Source organism: Taeniopygia guttata, chromosome 7 (genome assembly GCF_048771995.1).
Source record: "Taeniopygia guttata chromosome 7, bTaeGut7.mat, whole genome shotgun sequence".
Lineage (NCBI taxonomy): Eukaryota > Metazoa > Chordata > Aves > Passeriformes > Estrildidae > Taeniopygia > Taeniopygia guttata.
Window position 1 is genome coordinate 15533970 of NC_133032.1, and position 27445 is coordinate 15561414.

The 27445-nt window shown below is 36.3% G+C and overlaps 1 protein-coding gene across 8 annotated transcripts in view; it reads left to right on the top strand.

The window, feature by feature from the left end:
• Nucleotides 1-27445, top strand: part of MYO3B (myosin IIIB) — a 198072-nt gene that overhangs the window by 79929 nt on the left and 90698 nt on the right. For 5 of the 8 annotated variants that reach the window (XR_012056978.1, XM_072932222.1, XM_030278424.4 and 2 more), the window contains 14 exons: nt 888-1043; nt 12049-12145; nt 13026-13142; nt 13994-14098; nt 16186-16269; nt 16928-17130; nt 17493-17591; nt 18187-18301; nt 18672-18798; nt 18942-19152; nt 20221-20368; nt 20605-20758; nt 23364-23452; nt 24941-25070. Coding sequence is in view for 5 of the 8 variants with exons in the window: in XM_072932222.1 (XP_072788323.1) it covers nt 888-1043; nt 12049-12145; nt 13026-13142; nt 13994-14098; nt 16186-16269; nt 16928-17130; nt 17493-17591; nt 18187-18301; nt 18672-18798; nt 18942-19152; nt 20221-20368; nt 20605-20758; nt 23364-23452; nt 24941-25070 (1835 nt within the window). In the remaining 3 variants the exon portion in view is untranslated. Of the gene's footprint in view, nt 1-887; nt 1044-12048; nt 12146-13025; nt 13143-13993; nt 14099-16185; nt 16270-16927; nt 17135-17492; nt 17592-18186; nt 18302-18671; nt 18799-18941; nt 19153-20220; nt 20369-20604; nt 20759-23363; nt 23453-24940; nt 25071-27445 lie in introns of those variants that run through there. The other 3 variants (XR_012056979.1, XR_012056980.1, XM_072932224.1) reach the window with 3 other exon arrangements.

Consider the following 27445-nt stretch of genomic DNA (forward strand, 5'->3'; position numbering starts at 1 on the left):
CTCAAATAATGTCAATATCATTATCATTTGAGCAAGAGGAATAGAATGATTTAATATTATTAATTAGAGGATACTTGAAAACAGTCTTATCCTGTTGGATCATTCTTCTGTTTGAATGGTATTATTTCAGCTTTATGACGCAGAAAATAATTCAGCTTGAGTTATGGCTTTTCCAAACTTAAATTTCGATTATAAAAATTAGTATGGTACTTTGTTTTATGCTGATTTAATAGGATGTATTTTTTTACTCATTACTAATTCACCTGTACTGCACTAGTTCACAGAAAGAACTTTGGTACTGTGGCTAGCATTTAATTCTGACTGATTCTTTTCTCTTCCAGACTGAATTATGCAGGTTTGCAGAATTTTCTATAATTTTTATGCTAACACTCATCACTGTGCTATAGAATATCTTCCTGTAGCATTCATTTTAAAAACAAAGCTGTATATCAAATCCTTCTGATTAGTGTTGTGCCAAAGGTTTCAGTCGTGATTTTCAATAGGCTGTATCCTATAATTCATAGTCAAACTCTCATCGGAGAATAGATAGAAAATGAAAGTGAATTAAGTATTGTATATTCATCTTAATTTTTATGTATATTAACTGTACTGCTCTTACAGGATACAATGTCATTTTTTCCTTTTATCTAGCTACAGTTGAAAAGAAATATTAAATAAGCTTGAATTTTTAGCCTTTATAGGAGTATTCTTATAGAGTGCATTCACTTAGCTAAGTATTTTATGCCAGATTTATTGCAGTATGGAAGAGTTTTGTTACATATTGAGGAACTCAAATTTGTGAAAACAGAACAGCCATACAGTAAGTTGACTCAATTCATGCTGTAATGATAACATAGTTGTCTGAGACCCCTATTTCTCTGTCACAGGTGTCTAATCAAAGATTTTGAGAAGCGTCCTTCAGTCACTCATCTTTTGGAACATCCGTTTATTAAACAAGTACACGGTAAAGATATGTCTTTACAAAAACAGCTGGCTGAGCTTATCCAAGAACAGCAGCAGCTGTGCTCCGTAGCCAAAACAAGGTAATGTACAAGGTACTATATGTAGCAGCATCTATGCTACAGCCCTCCTTCCCCACACTTATACTGGAATCACAAATTGAAACTTTGAATGTGACTTTTACTGTTTCAAATGATCATATTAATGTGTCAAATGCCAATATTATTAGCAACAAGTGCTGCTTGCCAGGTGAATGTAAGAATTGTGTTGTCCCTTTGATACTTTTTGAAGCTACTTTGATCAGCCATAATGCAACTTTCGTTGCCTTTCTTTCTCCCACTGAACTCTGTTCTATACTTGTTCTCATTCTGCTCAATCAGAAGGGTGTTGATAATTCCAGGATGTTCTGATTTGTGGAAATAAATGTTGGCACTAAACATTGTATCATACTTTGGTAACAGATCTTTAAAAATACAACTGTGAGCATTCAAGTGACTACTAGAAAAAGTTAAGAACAGAAAATTTTGAAGTTTGCTGTTTGATTAAATCCTATTTGTAAGAAGGCTGTTCAGTACTGAAAGTAGTTGTTTTGCCTATAGTTTAATAGTAACTTCTATTTTTTCATTCAGCACAGTAATTAATTTTAAACTGTGCTTAAAAAGCAATGCATGTTTACCAGCAGAAGTGGCATCTTTTGGGGCTGACTGTAAATGTGTCTTAGTTTAGTTGTTGTCCAGAGGGTGGCAGAATTTCACTGTTTCAAAAGAGAATTAAATGCAAATGAACATACTGTCCCAAGCTCAGCAATCATTCTGTAATGTGAAATACTAGAGTTAGATAAGCTCTGGCCCATTATTATAAATAACCACCTTCTAATGTTGATGAAGTAAATTAGATGTTTTGATTCAGAAGTCACAAACATGTATATACTTGCATGCCATAAATCTCTGTAGCTGAAATGCTAAAGGCCCAAACAAGAGTGTACAAGTTAAAATAAGGAAATGGCTGTTAAGTATAGTTTCAAAGTGAAGCTGACTTGTGTGGGTGGTGAGTTTTTGTTTGTTTGGCTTTGTGGGGTGTGTGTGAGTTTGTTCTTGTCTGTTTCTTTCTTTGTTTTCTGGGAAAACATACCTGGAAATGCTCACTGTGGTGGGAGTTACGCCAGCATTACAGTAGAAGTTACTACTTTATCTAGTTTCCTAAGATTCCTTCCCCATATAACACCTCACAGATCACATTGCCTACAGCTATGGCATGACTGGCCCAAGAGGTATAACAATTTTTCCAGCTGTTGACCTGATTGCACATACAGACAGAGTGAAATGATCCTTGTGCTAAGAGGAGCTCTGAAATGGATTTGTCATGGTATTCCAATACATTCTTCTGGGATTGAGCTCCATAATGTGGAGTGACAAAGAACCAAGACCACGACAGCATTTCTTTCCTCAAGCCTTTTTATGTATTAACTGGGTATGCTGTGACAGACAAGCTACTGCACCTTAGACATGACTGGACTGTAAGAAGGATTTTGCTTCCCAGCACTCTAGTATGAATCAGTGCTCATTTAAGGGAGTTTGACTCCTTGTCTGTCCTGTCATTGCCTAACCCAGCTTAAATATTTTATTTTAAAACAAAAATATTTCTGATTGTTTTAGCATTATACTATGGTATCCTTACTTCTTCTGTGAAGCACCAGCCCACTTTGATTGGGGTTGAGAGCATGCGCAGTGAGGACAAAAATATACTTACTGTGTACCTCTGAAACCTACAACTTATTGTTCAGTATTATAGTCTAAAGATTTTAAGTCTGATCAAATTGGTACAAATTTAATGAGATAGCGAAAGTGCATCCCTGCAAAATATTGTCTGTGGGCCAGACAATTAATGCTGGACTAAAAACATAAAATTATTACAAAAAAACCAACCACTAACAGCATCTAATTATAATTTTCCCAAGAGGATTGACATAGCCTCATAACAGTAAAAAACTTGGCTCTATAATCTATAATAGGGATATTGTACCCTCTAGAAAAATTTTTACCCATTAAAAGCCTTTAAAACCCCTGTAATGCATCTACAACATAATTTTCAATACAAAATTTGACATGCAGAAGAACATGGTATTTTTACAATACCAGATGGTATTATAAAAAAATTACTGGCATTTATTTGTAATGATCTGTAGAAGTCATCTGAATGTATAATCACCACTTCAAAGTAAATATGGCCAGTTGAAATCCATGTTAGGTAAAATTTCTCTGTTGCAACATTGAATACAGTGCATGTTTTTTCTGTTTATTGATGTGCCCATGACAGGCACAATGAAATGTACATTAACTTCCTGGTGCTCAGAAATAAAGAAGAATAGACACTCATTTTTAGGAGTAGAATAACAGTACAAAACAATCATTTAAAAGATAAGTAAGAGAAAATGTTCTCAAGAGCACAGGCTGAACATTTCCAGAGACTGGTAAATCATCAGTATGGTTGTGTTAACAGCAGTTCTTCTTTGAGGGAGCTCAGGGACTCACTGGTGATGACAGCTGATCAGGAGGTGTTTTGTCTCATATGAAAGTCTTCCAGGATGGTGCTTTGGATTTGTGTCTTTTGATTCTGTACTGACTCAGCGCCTATAGGGTTTTAAATAGGATTCTGTTTCCAGTGGAGCCATGCCAGTTTTGCCTATTTTGGTACATCACTTCAAGTCATTGTGCCTGAGAGCAAGCCTGCAGACTTGAAAGTCACTACTAACCACTTTGAGCTTGTGAAGGAGAGACATGGAGAGCTGATCTAGCAGTGCACTGCTAGTGAATAGGAGAGAACTGGCTTCTTTTATTTTCCCTCAACTCCCAATAAGAAACTCATGATGCTATTTTTTATTACAGCTTCAGGGATTGTCAAAAACCTCCTGAGCTTGAACTTCTACAGTGAGAGAAAAAAACTAAGCCAACAGAAACACAGATAAGTTTCTACTCTGGTAGTGATTGTAGAGAAGTGCCTCAGGCAATACAGCTGAAGTGAAGGAGAGAAAGCTTCCCATGGCCAGAAATAAGCAGGAGAGTAGTAGAAAGAAACAGGCTAGCCCCTTTTGGTTGGATCTGGGTTAGCCTCTGGAGTCACAGACTGAAACACACCTTATTTTAGTTTCTTTCATTCATTTTTCATTCTTCTTTAGTCAGTTTTGTGTGCAGTATATCTAGGCTTAGCTTCAGTACATTTCTTCAGACCTCTGAACTGAAGGGGTTCTTTATTGAGCTTGAGCTCAAAGAAGTCTGTTAACACACATTTGTTGCTATCATCAGTTTGGTGCTGATGAACATACTGTTGTTACTTTTCCATCAAGCAACTTACTAGAGAATTTTATATTCTGATTTCCTTTAGGTTAAAAATTAATAATGAAAAGAAAATGTTTATGCTGGTGAAAGACCACTTTTAAAATTAAAAATAACATTAACAATTCATCCTGCCTTTTTACTGAAAAAGATACTCTTTGAAACTACTCTTTATGTTTTTCCCTAAATTATTTTCATTGGTGAGGTGCAGGTATCTTCAATCCATATGCAAATAGGTGTTTTCAGTAAACCCATCCAGAATACCCTTTTTTCCACATTTGTAATGAGGCAGATGATTCTTTTTTTCATCTGTTGGCATCTTTTACATTGAAATTCTTGTGTTTTGGCATTTCATCATTAGCTCTCCACTCTTGCATTGCCTGTGTCTTATACTCTCGTGAGGAAAAACTTGGTGAGAAAGTCTAATGTCACAACTGTATAAATATGAGCTCTAGGCATTATCTTTCTTATCCATATACCTTTTATAAGCTATCAGATAACCGGGATTGTTTTCTAACAATACCAAAGCATAATTGCTAATTAGCATCAATGAACTTTCCATTAACAGCTTTGACATAGTAACAATTATATGAATTTTAATTCTAAGAAATTTATTCAGTGTTAAGTAGTCCACTAGTTCTATTTTTATTAAAGTTCTTCAATCCTTGAAAAATAAAGGTTAGTACATCAGAACATTGCTTCACATGTATTCATTCTAGCCATGCTGAATTTTCTTCCCCATGTATTCTAAATTCAAACAGAAAATTCCTTTTTGGATACTGATTTCTAGGTCATCTTGGGAGTCACAACAGTCTTATTCCTATCAATATATAGCTGCCTCTGGGCAGGAAGCATTTCTTAAAATCACAGGGTCTCACTCAGTTTTTTCCTATTTTTCCTTCTTTTTTTTTTCTTACTTTCCCACTTCTTTATTCACACAAATACTGTTGTTCACATAGTGTCCTTATGCATAGTAACATTGTGAGAACAAGAAATATTATTCATTCCTAGAGACTAGTACCTCATATAGCATAAAATTGGAGAACAGAGGAAAAGAGAAGGAATCTACGTTACAGCAAGGTGTGCCAACAGAACAAACAAACATTTGTCAGGAATTATAAGCAGAACTATAAAAATGTTTTTATTACAAAAATAATAATTGAATGTTGATAGATTCAGTGTGTCTGAGTGTGATTAGTAATGTATTTTCTAAGTAAAAAAGAGTACACAAATCAATCTTACCAAAAACTTGCTATATTTCAGGGATAGGTTCCTCAAGATGAAAATTCATTTGATTGCTTGTCATTAAAATACCAAGAATGTTTAGGCACCTCCTGAAGTTAATAAAAAAAATAGAAGATATTGTGTTCTGTTCCTCATTCTCACTCTGATTTGCTATGTAATATCTGTTCTATCACTTGCCCTCAATATTTCTCTGTTCCTTTCACTCATGAAATGGCTATTAATAGTTTTACTTAATATATTATACCTATGAAAAAGAGATAGCAGATTGCTGAGGCAAGAACCTCATCTTGTTCTGTAAAGCCTTACTGCACTGTACTGTTAGTTTGCTGTAAACCTGGTAATGAAGAGAAACATGTACAACGCCTGGGGCTCTAGCCATTTTTATTTTCATTCTTCCTGCCCTAGAGCCTGGGGAATGCTTTGGGAAGGTTCTAGGCAAAGATATGTTACAAATTATGGCTATTATTAATTCTCATTTAACAGTAAACATTTTCTTTGTGGAGATTATATTTTTGTTAAATAATGTTTGAGTGTGTTTGATAACCATTAAAGGAGGTTATGAGAGAGCTGCTCACTTTCCAAATACACCTTTTGATCTCTTGAACTTATTAGTGTGGTTGGTTGCTTTTTTGATTCATAGTACAAGAGATTCCAAAATACAGGCTGATAACCAGCCTGCTTAAGGAGAAAGTCAGAAGAGTTTTAGTGTGTTTCCTAATACTGCTAAATTTTAAATTACTCTTTGTGCTGCCTACACTGGCAAAGTGCACTACAAAAAGTGAGTATATTCTCTGGTGTTTGTTTATAAACATCAAATATTTTCCCCATATTTTTGTCCTTGTCAGGACTGTATCTCAAGCTGGCAAAGCCAGCAGCTGCTTCAGTGTTGAAAAAGTTGAAAAACAGATGTAAAAACTTTCAAAGCCTTTTAAGCTAGGAATTATACTAAGTCCCATAGATAATGTTTCAAAATACAACAGAGCTTGTCATGCAGACATTTAAAAGGGAAACTCTTTTGGAACCCTGGTATTCTGTCTGTTGTCCCAGCTCTTCCTTGCATAAATTATGATGATAAAATCTTGTGTCCTTTAGGAAATCTTTATCAAAAAAAAAGTAAACTTTCCATTTTATTCCATTAAAAAAAAAAAAAAACCAACAAAAACCAACCAAAAACCAAAAACTGTTTCATGGCTTGTGAGTAAACTACTGGAAAACTGTAGAATTTTAAATCTTTAACTGAAGGCCTTGAAAAGTACTGACCATCAGCAAAGGGAATGAAATTAAATGTTCTGATTTTTTCTTCTCCCATTTGAATGTACCACAATTTAGACATTATCTACTTGTGCTCAGTCTTAAAATAACAGACTGCTCTATCCGGAATAATGCATAGGAGAAAATCTAAACCAGAAATGTCATAACAGCACATGAGATGGAGAAATTAAAGTGTAGTAACAGATCTATTAGCTGCCTTTTTACTGTGGTGGGGAAGCAGAACATCAGAGAGAAAAATACCTGATTAAAAGCTTAGAACTGCAGACAGGGAAGAAGAGTCTTCACAGAATGCATTCTAAAAATATTGCTCTTGGTAATATTGTTTAAAGCTGTCTTTGAAAATTTTAGATATTGTGGGTTTCTGTGTGGCTTTTGGCTGTTCCTTCAGAGGACATAATGCGGAGCACCTGTATGAACTGCAGTAGATAAATGTATATTAATTTTGAATTAATAAATATTTTTACTAATCACCAGTTGACATCTACATTTATTTAGTTAGCTCTGTCTATCAAATGTCACTGGACTTGAAGTTGAGAAAAAACAGTCTTCTCTATTTCCTCTATAACCTAATGTTATTAACCTAACTCCCAATGTAAAAGTTTTATAATGGTTTGATGTTTGAAAGTTCAAGTTGATCAAGCATTGAATAGTTTGGGTTTTATGGTTCAAAGTGTCAGCTTCCCAGGTATGAGTAGGTTTGAAGAGGCCAGCTCCAGATGTGGCACATTCTTCTCTTGGATGTGTTCCTACAGAATAGGTATCTTATGCTCATGTCTGTAAATAGACTTCTTCATAGGAATCAGAAAAATTCTACTAAACTCTGAGTTCAGTTTTTAAAAGAATGAAAAAGCTTCAACACTTGCATGAATATGGTTTTAAGCAAGTTTAAGGTAGACTATTAATAAGGAGTTCAGATTACTGAACTTTACAGATTTGGATGATGCTAGGTCAGTGTGCTACTGCTGGTCACTATTTAGAAGTTTGTTTCTGTAATGGGGAACAGACACTTGTGAAACCTTGCATTTTGAAGGATAAAAAGCAAATTTGTACATCGGTAAGAATCAAACTTGAAGAAGCCTGGGGAAAAAAATAGAAAATATTAAAAAAAAAAAAAAAAAAAAGAGCATTTAATAGTTTGAGAAGGGCAGGAATATTCAGGCTACCTTGTCTGATAGAATGACAGTACCATGTCTTGGCAGCTTCCCCCTTCTCATGAACCAGCTGGATTACAGCAGGAGTCCATCCAAGGAAGTAATTCTTACTACCAGATACCGAGCTTCTCTGCCAGCTCACATTTAGTTGAAAGCAATTAACAGCAAGGAACTTGATTGCATCCAGCCAGTAATTTTCTTTGGACTCAGAGATAATAACAGAAACAGAACCAGAAATAGTTCTCTGATGCTATACACAATGTAATTTAAGGCAATTCTTCAGCCTTCTTCTTTATGAATATTAGGCAAATGAGTTTAAAACTCCTTTTTGTCCCTCTTAATATAATTTTTTAAAACTCAAAGCTCCTGTGGCACCCAAAAGTGAGCCTGTTCTGAATATTGGGCATGTGTTTTTACTGAAGATTGTAAAATATTGATAGCATTGATATTGTAATTAAGGCTGTGTCAGTCTCTCTATTATGACCTTGCTTCAACAAATTACTTTAGGCTGAAATTTGATGTAAAGGAGCAAAATTAATCTTTGCAATGCATGGGAAATAGGCTGTGTATCTCTGTGTGGCAGTACCACACTTTTCCCCTTTTTTCTTTCTCATTGTGTTGAGTATTTTCCTTGTCAATCTCAGGAATTAATTTTAAAATTGGCAATAATCTAAAGACCAAATACAGAAACCATTGTATCTTTGTGAATCCTAGAAACAAACAAACAGCAAACATAAATGCTTAACTGCACCATCTTTAGAGCCACTTAGAAGGCTCTAAAGATGTTAGGGGTGGAGGAGAGACAGGTTAGAGAAGAAACTTCCCAATGAAGGCAAAAATTCTTGGTCTGTGTTGCTCTGTTGCTCAGGTTGGGCCTGCCAGCAAAATGACTTTTTGATATAGAACGCAGTGTGGTCCATCTAGCTTTTCTTTCCCCATCCCTTCATAGCAGGATATAGGAGTGTACAGTGCGCCTCTATTACTATAACTGGTTACTTTCTTTCAAACTATATCTTTACCACCACTAGAAAAAATGAATGCTTCCTGTCTTTTCATGAAATGGTTCTCTCAAAGGAGAAATGCTTCTTGCCTTCTGCTCCTCCTACAAAATCCAAGAAAACTGTCCCTTCCAGCTACTCCTGACTGTAAAATGGTAACAGGGGGGTGTTTCAGAGTATAGAACAGGCAGTGCTCATCACTAGATTTCTGGAATCAGTCTAATGGTGCTCTTCAAGTCTTTTCTGACCCAAACCAATCTGTGATGCTATAATAAAGTTAGGTACCTTGAGTGACTGGCCCTTTGCTCTCTTTATGGCAGTTGTTTTGTTTTGTGAAGAGACTGCATCTTGCAGGGATTGTTTCAGAAAATTACTGGAAACTTAGGGACGATAACATAACATCTTTGATTTCCCTTTTGCTTAGAGTTTGAACTTTTTATATGTTGCCAGAAAGGAAGGGGAATTGAAAAAATGGCTGATAATTCTACTGTTTATGCAGAAAATATACTGACAGTTATTTCCCCAAGTAAGAGTGTTTCCTTATGCTTTTTAAGAATTTTTAAAAGCAGATTGTATTTCTAATGTAAAATTGTGGAAATAATTAAAGGTTACTGCCTGTATTTTTCTTTCCCACTCTGCTAATGCACTGGAGGACATAGGGTCAGTAGAAAACTGATGAGGCCAGCAGGAGATTTGAAGCTAATGTGATGTTATGCTACTAATATCCTCTTAATCATGTACTTAGGAAAATGAGTTAAGTGCTGGAAAATATTTGCACAAAGGTATATATATATATTTGCACCTTTAACTAAGATCAGTTTCCTTATTTATTTACATATGCTTAAAAGGGACCCTTTCCAATTAAAAAAAAGATTTGTTTATCACTTAAGGTGAACAAACAGCAGGCGTTTAATACACAATCAGATAACAGATTAGTTTACAAAGCCATTCTTCAATTAGACATGCTTAGGTTTGAATGTGCCCTCTTCCCCCTCCTCCTTGCACCTCTGGTAGATGTGTCCCTACTTGTAGTTTGTTGCAATTTAGTATTGTGACTGTGATGTTTTGCTCCAGGAAGAAAAAGCATCACAGATGAGTTATGTTAGCTAAAATGTCTAGCCATTGTTTTGTTAGTTACAGCTTCATGAAGTAAAGCAACTGTTAAAATATTTCCTTCATTTGTAGACTGAAGGGTGCTCCCATCTCTAAAGTATTTACATTATTTACAACAGTATTTTTCTATGCAGTAAAATAAGAGCTTGAATTCTGGTTTGAAAGGGAAACAACACTTAAAAACCCTAGTAGTACATCATGCATTCTTACTCCTTTGAGGATCTGGCTTGTCAGTAAAGTGTAATGTTTTTGCATATAGTGACTTAAAAAAAAAACCAAAAAAAACCATCAAAAAAACCCCAAAAAACAAAAAACAAACCCACAACCCAATACCTAATCAAAGACCAGAAAACATAAGATTTAATTGAATGGAATTTTCAACAAATTCAAATGGTCACCATGCTGCCTACAGGAAGTAATACCCACTATAACAATTTTGCTTTTATAGCTTCTTGTTTTTCTTCTTGTGTCCTTCTTTCATTGCTTCATACATACAACATAAAGCAAACTACTGTCTGTGGGAATGTAGTGGGACTGTCAGCAAAACCTGCTGTCTTCCCACTCTTTTATTTCCTAGCTGACAAAACAGTTTGCATGGTTTTATTTAGTTACAATTCAAATAAACCATTATAGTTTTCTAGAAGTCATTGAGTAACCAAAAGGAAATGAAGAAAATGAATAAAAATAGACAAAAAAAATTATCATTTGATGTGATTCACGGTTATCAGGGAAGCTATATTCATGGCTAAAACTCTTCTCCTTCCTTTTTATTAGAGGCTTTCCATGCAATAATTCTTCTGATGATGTAATAGTTCTTGGATATGAAAACATTCTCTTTACTGAATGAAAGCTGATTAGCTTGAAATATAGAAGTCTACATAAAGAGGGAAAATGCAAATGCCTCAAAAAGGATTCCAAGAGCATATGACAATATGATTAAAGAAACTGCTACATCTTCATATTAACCTTGAACATTATAGATAAGGAAGGGTTTCCTGCCAAGTTACAGTGCTGTTCTGTTACTGCTTGGTATAATATTTAGCCTTTTTTTGGGATGCTTGATCATGTGGCTCTTACTTTCTACATGGCAAGCAATGCAAAAACAGACTGTCAAGGACTGTCATTGAGGATCAATGCTAAATGTTACTCAGCAGGATGCAGACTGTATCTCAGTGGGTGTCCTTCTACTATGTTTTGATTATGTTTGTTGTAAAGAAAAGCCTAGTTGTGCTTACAGCATTCATATTTCACACCCTCTATGGAAGACATGTTACAGCCACTTAATTTGTTCCCATTTCAATGTGATGTGTTGTTTAAAAACATATATACCACATTTTCAAAGATTCCTCCAGTATAATCTGATTATAAAGGGGTTATGTGACAGTGTCTCTGCTGCATGTTGTGTGGCTTAAATCTCTGGAGACAAGCCGACTGAACATCCCCATACAATTTAGAGTCTGATGGCAGCTGTGGTTCAAAAACGTTGTTTTGGGCCACATCTAGGGTCATCTGAGGAGGCACTTTGGCATACATCAAGGTAACAGCAGGATTTTATCCTACTTACTACTTCTTATATCTTCTTTAGATGACAGTACTGTGGCTGAGCATGTGGGGGTAGCATTTAATTAAACTGAGTGGTAGTTTATTAACTTAGAGAAGGAGGGAAGGGAAAAGAGGAGTAATTTTTAGTTTACTGAGTGTGAGTGAGGAGTAATAAGTCTGTAAGTAGTAAATTTTTGCTGAACATTGATAAATAGATAGGGTTATATATTGTGAAAGAGAAAACAAGTAGTACACTGGACAGCAAGCTGATCTATTGCTTTTATAAAAGGATACCACAAGCAAATTGCTCATTTCAGAGAGCATGTCTGTGTTTCTACATGAGAAAAACATTCCCCTGTGACTTCCCTTTGCATCTTAGTGTTTGCTGTCTCTAATACACTTGCATAACACTGGTGCTCTACTAACAACTTCCAGGCATGAACGAATACATACTAGAAGACCTTACCATGTGGACAGAGCTGACAAGTACTCTCTAGATGATGATCTGGTAAATCTAGAAGTTCTCAATGAGGTACTGTATTGTCTGAGTAGCAGCTTCTGACAACGGTTCTTCACGTTCTTGCCTGTTTCTGCTTTTTAGGTATCTCTTAGCAGAATGAGAATATTTCCTTCTTGCAATCTTTTGTTCCTCCAAGGCAAAAGAGTTCTCACATAACTGATCTGCTGCACTCACTTTGTTAATTCATATAGTTGCATAAAAGTAGTAGCAGTGAATACTATTATGTGGAAAAACTTATGAGTGATGCTAGTTTAAATTATTTTTGTGAGTTTCCTAAAATACAAAGTTTAGTCATAAAGATGTAGATTTAAGTGATTTTTTTCTAAAATAATCAAATTATATAGGATAATGTATTATCTACTGCGTCTGACTAAAAAATGACAAAACTATCAATTTCATATTTCACTGTATCACCTATTTCAGAGTATCTATACATTTTTGTGTTGATAATCCTTTAATTACATGCCAGCAAGAAAAAGACATAATACTAAATTGAGCTATTGTCCTGTTAAAACAATCTTTTGCCACTACTTAAAATTTAATCCTTGAAAAATGATTATCCTTGTTTTATGGCCAAATGAAAAAAATTTAAATGGACATGTACTGTGAAGTGCAGCAATAACATGTTACCACCATTTTCTCTTCAGACAATTTACTTCTCAGGCTGATATAAGAAAATATTCTAATTTGCAATTAGGAGTGGCCATTTAACTTAGTTTTATGACATTAGAAAGAATTTGGAAAATATTTTATTTTGTGGGTTTGGCATTTAAAATATAATTAGAAACACTTACAATAAGTATTTCTTGAACAATGTTCTCAGTATATTTACAAAAATCTTCCTAAATGGGAAAATACTGTATAACTATCAAACTTTCTGTAATCTTCTCAGGAAACAATTATCCATCAGCTGCAAAAACGTTATGCTGACTTACAGATTTATACTTATGTTGGAGACATTTTAATAGCCTTGAACCCCTTCCAGAATCTCAGCATTTATTCTCCCCAGGTAAGAGAGATTCCAAACTAAAGATGGAAGTTGATTTACATTTTATATAATTATGCTACCAGCTAAAATACTTAAGTGATGCTGGAAGTTGGGAGCACAGACTAAACCTCAGCCTTTTCTTTTTCCAGAACAGTACAGCTAAATTTTTTTTTCTTCTGTTTTGTTTGTTAAATTTGGGTTCATTTGATTTTATTCACTTCTTGGAGGCACAATTCCAAAGGAGGAACAGAGATTACCCTGGGCACAGCTGTGCCTCTTGTCTAGCATTTAGGGCTTTCTGCTTGGAAACAGATGATGGTTATATGAACCTTCTCATGCTGAGGTTTTTGCTTCCCAAAGAATTGCTCTGACTGAGGCTTATTATATGTCCTGTGCCATCAGCTCTGCCTTAAAAGAACGGAATGAATCAAATACTGTAAGCATAAAGGCCAGTTAAATTTCCTACAAATGGGAAGAGAGGTGGAGCTAGAAATAACTTAGTCTCCATGGATGCCAAAATCAGGGCTTCAGATAGGGGGCCAGAATTCAGATTGACTGTAAGTTTCTTTTGTATGAACTGGTTGTTTCCTTGATTGAAGGCTTGTGTTTGAAATTCTCTTCCTTGTGATACAGTTCTCTTCATTGTCTTGTGTGGAAAACATCAGAGTGCGTTCTCGGTGTTGTAATTTGTGTTCTGCAAACTGAGCAGTGCCAAGAATTACCACTCCCATTCCAGGTGATTCAGTGGAAGTTCTGTGGTATATCAGGCAACTTTTCTGTTGAACAGATGATAGTTACTGTCTTCTTCTCAATTCTTAATTACGTAGCTATGTTGTGTATTTTAACTATTGTGTATATTTCTTTGAATTTAGTTCTCCAAGCTTTACCATGGTGTGAAGCGTTCATCAAATCCCCCCCACATATTTGCCTCTGCAGATGCTGCCTACCAAAGCATGGTTACATTCAGCAAGGATCAGGTAAGGATCTGTTCATTTTGGTTTAGCTTTTGTATTAATCATACTGCCACTGTGCTACAGGGCTGTGAATAATGTTCTGTTATACTGTATTTTGGGAAATTTTTTCTTTAAGCCTTTTATTCCTAAATCAGCAAAACCAGATTTGAAATCTGGTCAGATTTGGGGGTTCTAAGGAGGACATAATGATATGAAAGGGGCTGAAAAGTCAAATAAGATAATGGAGATACCTGACCAATATAGTTTCCTGGACACCTATGATGTCCTGGCTGTTGACTCCAGCTGCAAAGTATTGCTGCACATTCTGATTCTAGGTCTGTCTTAGGTATCTCAATAATTTATACTTGTGTTAAATAGAGGGTTCTCAATGCCATAGCAGATTAACAGAGTTTGAACTACTTTTCTATTGCAAAAAGATGCTAAGTCACAAAAAATAAGAACCATCAGCAATTTTTTAGTAAAATAAATCAAGTATGGTTCTATTATAAATGTAGGAAGGACACAAATCCAATTATATAGCAGTGATTTTAATGAAAATAAAATACCATGTTGTAGAAGATTTTACTACATTCTCAAGATTATAACTTCATACTCTTTCTAATTTGATGTACTGTGTGTACATGAATATTGAAGACTGATAATTATTCTTGTTCATAAAATCCTCCTGATTTTACCTTGCACATCACACATATAATTAACAGAAAGCATTCTCTTTATGTCACAAAACCAGAATAAAATAATAAAAAGCCTGAAATCAGGAAATGCCAAAAAAATAAGACAAATGAAAGGGATATTGAAGAGGAAGAAAACAGGAGTTTTACTGATTATGTGAAAGTACACTGGCCTGGGAGATGTTTAATACTTCTTTAATGACTTACATGTTCTCTGATGGAGGTATTAAAGAAAACAAGTACTCATGTTAGAGTAACTTATGTGAGAATTTGTTATCTGAGGAAAAATATTGGTCACCCTATGACAGTTGGGTAGTGTAACTGATGTAATACTATTTCCTGGAGCAAAAATAACTGTCAGGAAGCAAATAAATGAGCTGCAAATGTCATATTGCATACATTACATAGAGCTGGTCCCTGTACCTGCTGTCAGGCACCACAAGGTACCACCAGACAACTGCTGCATCTTTCAAACCTTTTCACAAAGCTCAGTTCTATATGAAGGGGCATTGCATCAAGTATTTTAGGACCTTGTATCTTTTCCCAGACAAGAATCTTGTGTATTCACAGTATTACGCCAATAGTTTTTGGATGTTTGCATAAAAACCTGTGAATCTGTGCAGCTGCTCAGTGTTGGTATTTTAATTATATGAGAGTTGACAATGTGCCTTAAGTAGAATGTTTGTATTTGTGGTCTGTAGAATACATGGGGGGAAAAGGGTAAATAATAAATGCTGTTAGAATTCAAACTTTCTATGATGCATTCTTCAGTGTTCAGGTGGGAACTGGTTTTCAACTTCCATTTTGCCCATGAAGCATAACAGCAGAGAGAAGTTATTTAGACCATTCTAAGTAGTGTCTTGAGTCTGGAAGCCTTTTGAAGAGCCTATAAAATAACATGAGTTAAGGACTGCTGACACAGGAAGGAGGTGGATATGTCCTCCCAGAATCACCCAGTGATCAGATGCACGTTTTTCTGAAATGCTTATAAGCTAGTTTGCTGTTCTGGCCTGAAGATCAGCATCAGCTACAGAATAGCCTCTCTATACAGGACCTATTATTTAAGATTGTTTTTCAAAACAAGCTTTTGGTCAGTGTGTCAAAAACAGCTATACCCTGTGATTCAGGTTAATTCATATGAAGTCAATGCAGTGAGCTGACATGGTCACTTGTTTATGTGTTCTAGCCCTTCAAAATTCAGTCACTGCTTCATACATGCACCTTGGGATCAGGCATGGCAAGATGCATTTTAGTAATCTAGGGAATAAATTACTACACTGAGCCGTTTCAAAAGGGAGTTGACCCTTAAAGTATTCTATAGTTTTGGTACTAAACATTAAATAATGGGTAGGAGTACTAATAGCAGAAAACAACCATATGATTAACTATGCACTTAAATATTTTTTTGTGTGTGTTCAGTGTATTATCATCAGTGGGGAAAGTGGTGCTGGAAAAACAGAAAGTGCCCACCTGATCGTCCAACATTTGACCTTCTTGGGAAAGGTATTTCCTAGACAATTATGTAAAATTATTAAGAAATCCTCCCAACCTTACCCCAGTGTTCACTTTATTTAATCTTTAGTACTTAAAGCTGTTCATGTGAATTGTCACACTTGATGTAGGGACATAGTAATAATGCTTGTGAGAGTATTGACTTAAGATGCAAGAGTGTGAGTCACACCAGGCCAGTCAATAGTTTTTTAAAAAGAAGGTGCTAAATTCTGTGTTTGGTACCTGTAGGTATGTACAGTGTTTATCGCATATAACATTATTTATACAATAAAGAATAAAAAAATATTACTGTGGCTCTAATCTTAGAAGCCTTTACACATTTAAATGTTATGAGTAATGATATTAACACAAAATAATTGCAAAATTTACCATGTCAGCTTAACCCTAAGTAGACTTCTTTAATCCGCTGTGGTTTTCGTATTCTTAACTGATTATAAAACAAGTCAAAGGTGGAACAATTGCAGAGAAAGAAAAATCTGTATTTTGCTACCTGTGGGAGATTTTATCAGTTTGTTGGATCTCTTGTTGTATAAATAGAAAGGTCAGCACAGTACCTTATTCCATACAATTCTTCTGGAGCAAGAATTTGTTTGGGGGTAAGCACTATATTCTTTCAATTATCCTTCTGATTTGTATCTCTTCTGTCAAGGCCAATAACCGTGCTTTGCGTGAGAAAATTCTTCAGGTGAATCCTCTGGTTGAAGCATTTGGAAATGCCTGCACTGCCATCAATGATAACTCAAGTCGCTTTGGAAAATATCTGGAAATGATGTTTACACCTACAGGAGCTGTAATGGGGGCAAAGATTTCTGAATATCTACTTGAAAAATCAAGGGTCATAAAACAGGCTGTGTAGGTATATTAATTGTCTGTTCTATAGCGTTTATGTAGTTGTTTGATTTGATTTAATTATCAAAAATTCTGTGGTTTAGATATTTTTCTGTCTTCTGCTAAAATACCAGTACCAGTACTATGACAACAAGAACAGTCCTGTTCGTTTGGAGTAGAAGCCAGAGCCACTTAATTCTTTGGGGAAATGTTGTGTTCACTGGGTTTTCTGTGTTTCACAGCTGCTAATCCTACACTACTAGAACAAGTGGGAGATCTGCTACCTTGCTTCAGTGAGCTCATTATGAGAACTACTTTTATATTCATTGTACAAGATGCCACAAGAATAAACACAGTTGCTTTAAAAGGAAACTTTTTTTTTCCAGGGGAGAAAAAAATTTCCATATATTTTATTATATTTATGCTGGTCTTTATCATCAGAAGAAACTTTCTGAATATAGACTTCCTGATAAAAAGCCTCCTAGGTAACTATTGCTCACTTGTTTTAACTGCTCATTGTAATTACCCATTGATCAGCACTTGCTTTCGGTATGATGCCTTCAAATCTGTCTTAATACTTCTCCATTCCTTAAGGATCCTTTTTAATCTTCCCAAGGTGGGAAGAAGATGGACACTAAGGCATTAAATTATTTGCATTTGTTTGAGAAGTTGAACTATTAAAACAGAAGGAGGACGAACCAAGCTCATTAGATATTTCGTCATACTTTCAAATGCAGACAACCCTCCTTATGATTTCTTACCATAATGCTTCAGGTTCAGGAAGAACCCAGAATATGCTTTGGAGGTTTTTAATTTATATTTGTACTTTGAGTGCATCTGATTTGTACTGGGTGAAGAGATGTGTGTGAAATGTTGGTAACATTATTTGATATTAACAAAAAATAATGCAGATATTAATGCAACAGAAACAAAAGCTTCTTATGAATTAGCATCAAACTATATAATTGAAAGTTATTGAGATAAATTCTTTCCAGTTACTGTGGTACTTGCATTTAAGTAACTGAAGCTTGTATTGACATACGTGGTAGAGTGATGCCTTCTTTCTCCCACTCTGTTTAGATATATTGATAATGAAACTGGAAGAGTAATGCATGATATTGTTACTAAAGATTCCTATGGAAGACAATTTGAAGCAATTCAGCATTGTTTTAGAATTATAGGATTTACTGATGAGGTAAGAGATTCAGTTGGTAAACCATTATTGACCTTATTTAGGAAAACCACCTCCAGTACTGCCCTTTGGTTTTGTGGATGTACAAAATTTTGTGAGCCACAAAATCTCTGTTATGACAGAAGTGAACTGTGAAAGCATAACCCCCCACTCAGAAGGCAAGACCAGACTGAAGTCCCAGTTAGTACTCCAGCAATTCTGTCACACTATTTCTTGTGTAAATAGAAGCTTACTTGAACTTGTAGAACTTGATCTTAGAGAAAGCTACAAGCTTTAATATCCATTCCAGTGCCCATGTTTTTATTTCATAGCCTAAATATGATGTGTGTAGCTAACTGAATTCTTTAAAAATGTTTCTTGTCATCTTTTACAGGAAGTGTATTCAGTGTACAGAATACTGACTGGAATCTTAAATACTGGAAATATTGAGTTTGCTGCTATTTCTTCACAACACCAAACAGATAAAAGTGAGGTTCCTAACCCAGAAGCCTTAGATAATGGTATATACTTTTTAACATTGTCAGTTCTGTATATGCAACTTGACTCTATTTGTGATAGTCTCTAGCTCACGGTAGCAGTTGGTCAATGCTGGTGATTTCAACTGCATAATCACAATTCTGTGTCTTTTTCGACTGTCTTTTAGCTGCTGCACTACTAAGCATTGGGTCAGAAGAACTTCAAGAAGCCCTAACCTCCCATTGTGTTGTAACACGGGGCGAGACAATTATCCGGACGAACACTGTGGACAAAGCAGCGGACGTGCGGGATGCCATGTCAAAAGCACTTTATGGCCGGCTCTTCAGCTGGATCGTGAATCGTATTAATACACTGCTTCAGCCAGATAAAAATATATGGCAAGTCACACACCACTGGATCATGTGTACTTACTGTGCATATGTCTGATGGGTTCATCCATTTGTATATTTTTGATTTTGCAGAAAAAGTGCTGTGTTTATTTTGGCTAAGGCATGAAAATGCCTTTCATGCTGTGATACTGAATCCTGTTTCCAGGACATTAAGCCCATCATTTTCAAAGAGCTGAATAGAATTTAGCTACTTAAGTCAATGGAAATTGGGTGGTTGAAGTGCTGTACAATTTTTTTGAAAGATGCTTCCTATGTAGTGAACGTGAAAATCATACAAGAGGCTGATAAATAATTGAAGTACACTGAAAAAAATCCTTTTACAGTCCTTTCAGCCCCCCTGCTTTTGTAAGGAAGTAATAAGTTTCAGATTATTATTGTGCTGCTTTTTCAGATATGATTATTTTTTTATTTTTTTATAATTACAGAAACATTATATTGCGCACCCTTATGATTTCATTGCCAGGCACTGATCTGGCTGGTTTGATCTTTTGAAGAAGCTGTAGAGATTTTAGAAACAAGGGAACCTCTCGGGTGATGTGAAAATACCTCTGATCTGAGATCTCTACTTGCTACTTCGCTATGTCATGTAGACATATTCTCATCCATTTCACATGCGGTTCTGGCAGTGACTGAGTGCACTTGAGTTAGCACATGGACTTTTAACAGTGTAGCTTGTAGTAGCAGATTTGGTAATTACATGTCTGAATGAGTGTAGCAAAAATGTACCGTTAAACCTTGACACCTGCTGCCTGGAGGAGCAGACAGGAGATTTTATTTGGGAATTGCCTACTGAAACCCCATTTCAATATGGCTGCTAAGTGTCTGTTTATACCTGTGATTTTCCTGCCTTCTTCATGGATATTTGCAAGAAGCAAGTGGAAAACAGAACTCTTAGCAATGCTGAACAAATGCACAAGTTGTCTTAGGTTCAGACACACTTTTTCTCCTTTATTTTTGCATCAGAGTAAATCAGTTATACAATCTTAGTTAGCAAATTCATTTTTATTTTAACTTGGTGTTGCCCATAATGAATTTTGTTTGTATCTTCACATGCAGCAGTGCTGAAAGTGGGATGAATGTTGGAATACTAGATATATTTGGATTTGAGAACTTCGCAAGAAATTCTTTTGAACAACTGTGCATAAATATTGCTAATGAACAGATCCAGTTTTATTTCAATCAGCATATCTTTGCACTGGAGCAGGTAAATTCAACTCTGTTGAGGTCTAGCTGAATCAGGTGTCCTACATTATAATCATATTCAGGAATGCTTTATGAAATGAGTATGTGATTTAAATGTGAGATAATGACGTCGTTCTGTTGACATTTTATAAATAATGTGGTTGAGACCTATAGAGCATTGCTGTGCACCATAAATGCCCTGATGATGATGTTGCTTTTACTGTTTTCGTATTAAAACTGTGCTGGTAACTTTTGTAGATGGAATACCAGAGTGAGGGAATTGATGCCACTACAGTGGAGTATGAGGACAACCGTCCACTTCTAGATATGTTCCTTCAGAAACCCATGGGTCTCCTGTCTCTGCTAGATGAAGAAAGTCGATTTCCTCAGGCAACAGACCTAACTTTAGTTGGTATGTACAAGTAAAACTCTGGGAAATGACAAATGTATTATAAGTGCAGTGTCACCTTTACTTGAGTTTTCCCACCCTAGTTGTCCTGAGGCTGTTTAATTTCATTTGATAATCTAAGTATATTTTTCATTGTGTTTCATCATTTTTCTGTTTACATGTTTTCTATTCTTTTCAAAATGGAAAAGTTGTCATAAGTATCAGGTGGCAAGAGCTTATTTTTTTTTCCATGTTACAAAGAAATATCCTGTGTCTTGTCCATGTATGTTAGTGTGGAGAGTAAAATTTAGACTTCCCAGGCTCCTAGGCCTATGTTTATTCAATTAGAAAATATTGCTTGACTCCAGATTATCTCATAAGAAATAGGAAGTGTGTGCTATTTCTGGTGTGCGGTCTGGCTGAGTATTTCCTTTTCTTCATGCATATTTTACATAATATTTTGACAAATTTTGGTGCCAATTTTAAATATGCAGCACATGCCATGTTTAAAGCTGTTTTGTTGTGTTTATTTACTAGAGCTGCATTTTCCCCTGCGATATGAGACAGAGTTCCATTTCCTTCAATAGAATGTGCTGCAGAGACCCAAACTGTTCAAGAAAAGCATCAATTTCCAGTTAAATTGCACAACCCATGTACAAGCTAGGCTGAGCTGAAACTAGAATTCAGGTCACAGACAGAATGAGTACTATGGTTTCATTCTGCTCCTTTTCTTGGTTTGAGACACAGGTGTCTGCCAAGGAAGGAAGGAACCTCCTTTGGAATAGAAAATATGACCTCCTACTCTTTGAATTATTATTATAACTTTGAAATTAATGGGCTTTCAGGCAACGATATGGGAAAAGGAGTAATAGTTCTTTATTAATATATGTACACATGTAGATGTATTTAACAAGACAAGCAACCAACAGCACGGGCAGCAGCACCAAACCCAACCCAACCCAACCCAACCCAACCCAACCCAACCCATCCCAACCCATCCCAACCCAGCCCAACCCAACCCAACCCAACCCAACCCAACCCAACCCAACCCAACCCAACCCAACCCAACCCAACCCAACCCATCCCAACCCAACCCAACCCGAGCAGCAGCCCCGGGGCCGCCTTCGCTCGGCTGCGGGCGCTTCCCCTTGGGTGCAGTTCCGGGCAGGGCCGGCAGGGGCGCTGCGGGCCCCGGCCCGGCAGGGCGGCTGCGATGGTTCCCCTGCGCCGGCAGGGGGCGCTGTGGCGCGAGCTCGGCCGCGTCTCCCTCACGGGGCGATGGCGGCGGGCTGGGCGGGGAGGCGGCTGCGGCGGGAGCCTCGGAGCGGCCGCTGGAACGGCACAGGCGGGCACACTCCAGGGTGGACCTCCAGCACTTCTCCTGTGTGTGCGAAAGTTGTCTGCCTCTCTGTATTGGGTTGTGTAAATCAGTTGAGAGTGAATACTGAACTTCTGCTTCCAGCGGTACTTTCCTTTGCCCAGTGCTGATCGGCCTTTCTGCTGATCCCTGCACAGCACAGCAGGATCCCTCAGGCAGATAGCAAAGTGGGATATTTTGCCCTGCCCAGGTCTGCCAGACAGTCATTAATTCCACAACTCCGTCCCAGCCTCCAGAAATTCCAAACTTAGTTGTTTTTGCTTTAAATACAAGCTCAATTAATTAAATGGTTATAGACTAAGCGGTAATAGAATGAAAAACCTAACAAAAATATTAATGGATTCTAACATTACAAAAAAATATTTTGATAATATTTTCTGACATACACAGCATGACAGAGAATGTTCTCAATTGATTCTGGTCTCAGGTCTCTAGTTGCTTGTTCAGATAAATTGCTTTTATACTAAAGCAAGTTTCACAGTATAAACACTAGTTCTTACTAACATGGGTTACTTTGGATCCTGCTTCTTTCCAGGGTTGTTTCCTTGGCTCAGCAGGAATTGCTACCTGGGCCCTCAGTGTTGGGCGGACAGCACCAATTTCATTACAAAATATTAAAGAGCCTACACAATATCACAGGGCATAAAAGACATTTTTCTTAGAAACCCGAGTTCCTTCTTCTGTCAGCTCTTTAGGGGTAATCACAGGAAACAGAAGGTCTCCTTAGAAGAGATTTTATAGAGAAGCTTCTTTTTTTCTGCAGAAGTCCAAAGGTACAGTTCCAGATTGAGCACATAAACATGTCCTTAAAACCTGATGCATAAAACTAAATGAATGCAGAAAGGAAGATAGAGAAAATAGAAATAGCAGGCATTTAAGTGACCATGATATATGCACAGTTTTGAGGGCATATATGTATAAAAAATAAACTCATCCCAAACCCTGCATATACATAAGTAAATTCATTGCAAAATATGAGAAATCACCACATCTTCTCATTCGGTCTTCCTACTTAATATTTTTCCATGTACAAGGGCATCCACAAACAGTGATTTTTAAAGACAGTCTTATTGGGCTAGTTTAAAATGAACTGTTCCATTCAGATGTGACAGCTTGGTATTTCTGAGCAATCTGATAATATGAATTTATAGCAGTTCTGACTTCTTGAGCAGCAATTTAGCAAGCTAATTAGGATGAAGATTGTAGTTAATCACTCTGTCACTTAAATCAACATCTTTTCTCAATGTCTAGATAAGTTTGAAGATAACTTACGATGCAAATACTTTTGGAGACCAAAAGGAGTGGAGCTGTCATTTGGAATTCAGCACTATGCTGGAAAGGTAAGGTCATGTGATTTTTATTTAGTTCAAATAATAGTATGGTCATAATTTGTTTTTATTATTCTGCTTTATGGTTTTTTTCCCCTCATTTTAATAGGAAAAATGATAAAGTTTGTGCAAGCACACACTCTATAATGAAACTTCCATGTGTAGCAGTCCATTTTGGAGCCTCTCCTTTGGGCTCTTACACAGATTCTGTAGACAGTAAGCATCTTTTTTCTGCAAGAAACCTGGCCTCAGAAATGCCAGTACTACAGTCATCTGAAAGGAGGGACTCTGTGGAGCCAGGGCAGGCTGTGTGCTTAGTAACAGCACGTGAGTGCCGCAGTAGTGCTGTGTGAATGTCTTGCAGAGTGTCTTGCAAAGTATATGCATGAAAAGCAATGTAAACCAGTATGTGTAACAGAACTTAAAATCCTATAGAGTGCATTGGAAAGATGGGGACTTGCTAGTAGAGGTGTTTTCTTATACTTTGTACCTTTTGTTCTCAGAGGTTCACATTCATGTATTATTTTATGTGGGGAGTAACAGTCCAGTTTTCACCATAACATGTGCTTTGCTTGCTCAGGACCGAATATTTGTTCACAGACAAAATCAAAATAGCCATGTTTTATATAGTTATCAATTAAGTCTCATCTTTGGATCATTATAAAACTCCAAAATTTGAAGATGTATTCTAGTAACTTTGGTCAGGCTGTATTGTTAAGAATAATTATTAAAATTCACATAGTTTTAGTTAATTCTTTGTACCCACATGGCCAAATTATAAAAACAATACTGACCAGTTTTCTATTGCCAGAGAACATTCAATTTCTGTGTAAATTAATGATTAATGGACTCCAGGGAAATTGGACTAGAGAGGAATATTGCTAGTGATAATAAAACAGCTCTGAAAATCATTGCAATTAAACAACATGAAAAATTAACCAATTCTTATATTAATACAAATATCCAGGCATTAATTTCTATTGAAAATGGTTAAAATAATTGAAATAGAGGAATGTTTTGTTGTCCTAATATGATTTTCAGTGCCATGAGAAGCTGATTACCTACAGTGTGTCCAACTTACTACTGTTCCTCCATCAGGTCTACTTATAGATCACAGGTTTGATGCAGAAAGTAACCACCTGAGAACCATTTCTTACATCACAAGTAAATGATCAACTGAAGCTTTAATGAAATATCTCTGTTGTATTGCATCATGCATGGAATCATTTGACATGGCCAAGCATAGCACAACAGGATTTAAGCCATTTAACCGAATTTGATATGCAATAGCACTCTATGAATATAGATACTCTGTATAGCCAGTTTTCATCCTGAACACACTGCTATAGTTCACTTTTAAGACCTTTGCAGTAATTCATCTGCTTTTCAGACCAATCTAGCTGGTGTACTTGGTATTCCTGAGCGTTCACATTCTAAAGAATATAGTAGCTTTGGGTAACCCTTTTTGTCAAAATTTCTGATTCTGTTTTCCCACACTAGGTATTATATGATGCCTCTGCATTCCTTGAGAAGAACAGAGACACTCTTCCTGCTGACATAGTGGTGGTGTTACGAACTTCAGAGAACAAGCTTCTTCAGCAGCTGTTCTCTAGCCCATTAACAAAAACAGGTATGTTTTGCACAGCTTTGCTAACATTGCAGCTTCTTCAGCTACCTGTTCCTCTCAAACTCTTACTTGATTCCGGACATTTTTTTTTCAATAATTTTATCATATCTCCTTTCCAGAGTGTTTGTTCTCTGATTTTAAGATTTCATTTCTTGTCATGAATCTTGTGCAGCAAGATTCTTCCCTGACTCCAGAGAAAGGGGGATTTTCAGATTTCTAGGGCAAGAGCTCATTCTCAGAGCAGGATAAAAACATAGGAGTTTCTAGTTCTTAGTCCTTCACTAAGATCAGTACTCGGTAGATTCTTGTGTACCACGCCTTACAGTTCATAAATCATGTGATATAGATCAAGGTGTTTTGGAGGTAATATCCTACAATTTAGAAGCACTGATGTAATACATAGTTTCTCACAAATCGTGAAAGCCATATACTAACAGGCTAGAAGTAATTCTTTTGATTTAAAGCTTGTAGACTTTGACTTACGTGAAAGTGCCAGATCTGTATCTAAATAAAACAGCAAGATGAAGTTTGATTACTCCATAGATAGATGCCAGAATGCCAGTACCATATGCAAATGATAGTTCTACAGTATCCATGCAAACAAGCCAGCAAATGAATATTTCTCTCAATACTTTTAAAGCATCGTTTTCGTAATGGGTGGGAAAAATACATGTAATACTAAATCTAAATACAATGGATTGTACTAGATTGCAAAATTATTGTGAGCTAACATATGGAGATGAGGTTATGTGTTTAGGTAGAAATACTTGGTAGATGCATTAGATAGTGCTGCGTAGGCTTATTGTATATTGGCCGTAGATGCAATTCTATGCTGTGCAGCAGCTCTCTGCCTTGAATTTCTTGACTGTCAGTAACCCATTCGTAGCATCTGGTGATGCATATAACCTCTCTTGACATTTCTGTATAGAAAAAGAACATATGGAGAAAAAATTATATTGAGCTTTTTTTGCATGTGTAAAATTGATATCATAATATCTGTTTTGTTTATATACTACAGAGGATAGGTTTCTGTTACAGGGTAATTTTTCCTGTAATTGAAAGTCTTTCGACTACCCTGCCTCAAATTACACTTTTAGAGGCCCCTGAGAGGTGGGGATCCAGTGAGGAATCTGCTTCTTTCAGCTGTAAGGAGTTTAGATGGAAAAGAATATAGTTTATGATAGAGGATTGGTTTGTGCCCAAGTGGGGAACAAAGAATCTTTCTGTCTATTACTACTCTACATTTGAGGCTGTGATAAATTGATAAAAGAGATTCTGATCAAGCAAAGCAAGAAAGAAAGCGCACACATGGTCAAATGTGCCTCCACACCCCTCTTGACAAGCTGTTTTATACCTTAGAGCTATTGTCAGAATGAAACCAATTGGGTGCTTTGTCCAGTTACCAGTCCAAATTATTGCAAATATACTTCTTTTTTATTGCTATTTTAAAATCAGAATGCTAATGCCTTCATGCAAATTCATCTTATTCTGGCTTTATAGAGTTATTTTCAGTAGCAGCAACCCTCATTTTGAGTATTTTGCCTGAGATGCATAGAAGGTTCAGTATGAGATACTGCTCATTGCAGTTAATGTACAGTTACCGTGCTGGTGTATTTTACCTACTTTTTTTTTTAGGTCTCTTATATTCTTGTTTCCTATTCACATTAACTGAATGCTTTCTCCCTCCATTTACCTTTCTGTGAAGAACACGCTGCAAGTTAAGTGTTTTCGGTATTTGTCAAGTTGGTACAGGACATTCTGATAAAAACAATTATAGTGCATGTGCTTCTGTGCATGGTATTATAAGAACAGCCTAAAGCTCTTATGTAATTTTTATTTTTAAAAAGCCTTTGTGATTTTGCTCTTTTTTTCCAGCTGTCTGATATAATTGACATTCACATCTTGTGTTGGGGCCTCTGTGTTCTAAAATCAGATTGTTGCCAGGTTTAGTTTTGGCAGTTTGCAAGATAAATGAAAGGTTTGGCTGAGAACAGAAGGCATTGCTGGCAATGCTACTTCGTCTGCTCAGTGAAGAAAGATTATGCTACAAAGATGCATTTGTAAACAAAAGACTAGTGAGTGTGTATGTGTCCCATTGTACTCTGTCCTTGTTTCTTAGCCCTCTTCCCTCCACTCAACATGTGCTTCTTTCCTAAAGAAAAGCAGAAAAAATACAGATTAAGTTTCATAATCTTGGTACAGCTTTTGGTCAATTACTGACTAATGCAAAAGTTAGTAATTTACATAGAAGCCATATTCCGTCCTTCTCTTTTAACCCTGACTTGACAGGCTTTCTGACAGTATGTGTGGTGTTCTGTTTGAAGATGAGTGGCAGCACATTCTCACATCTGCTGGCAGCTATCTCTGGAATGTGCAGT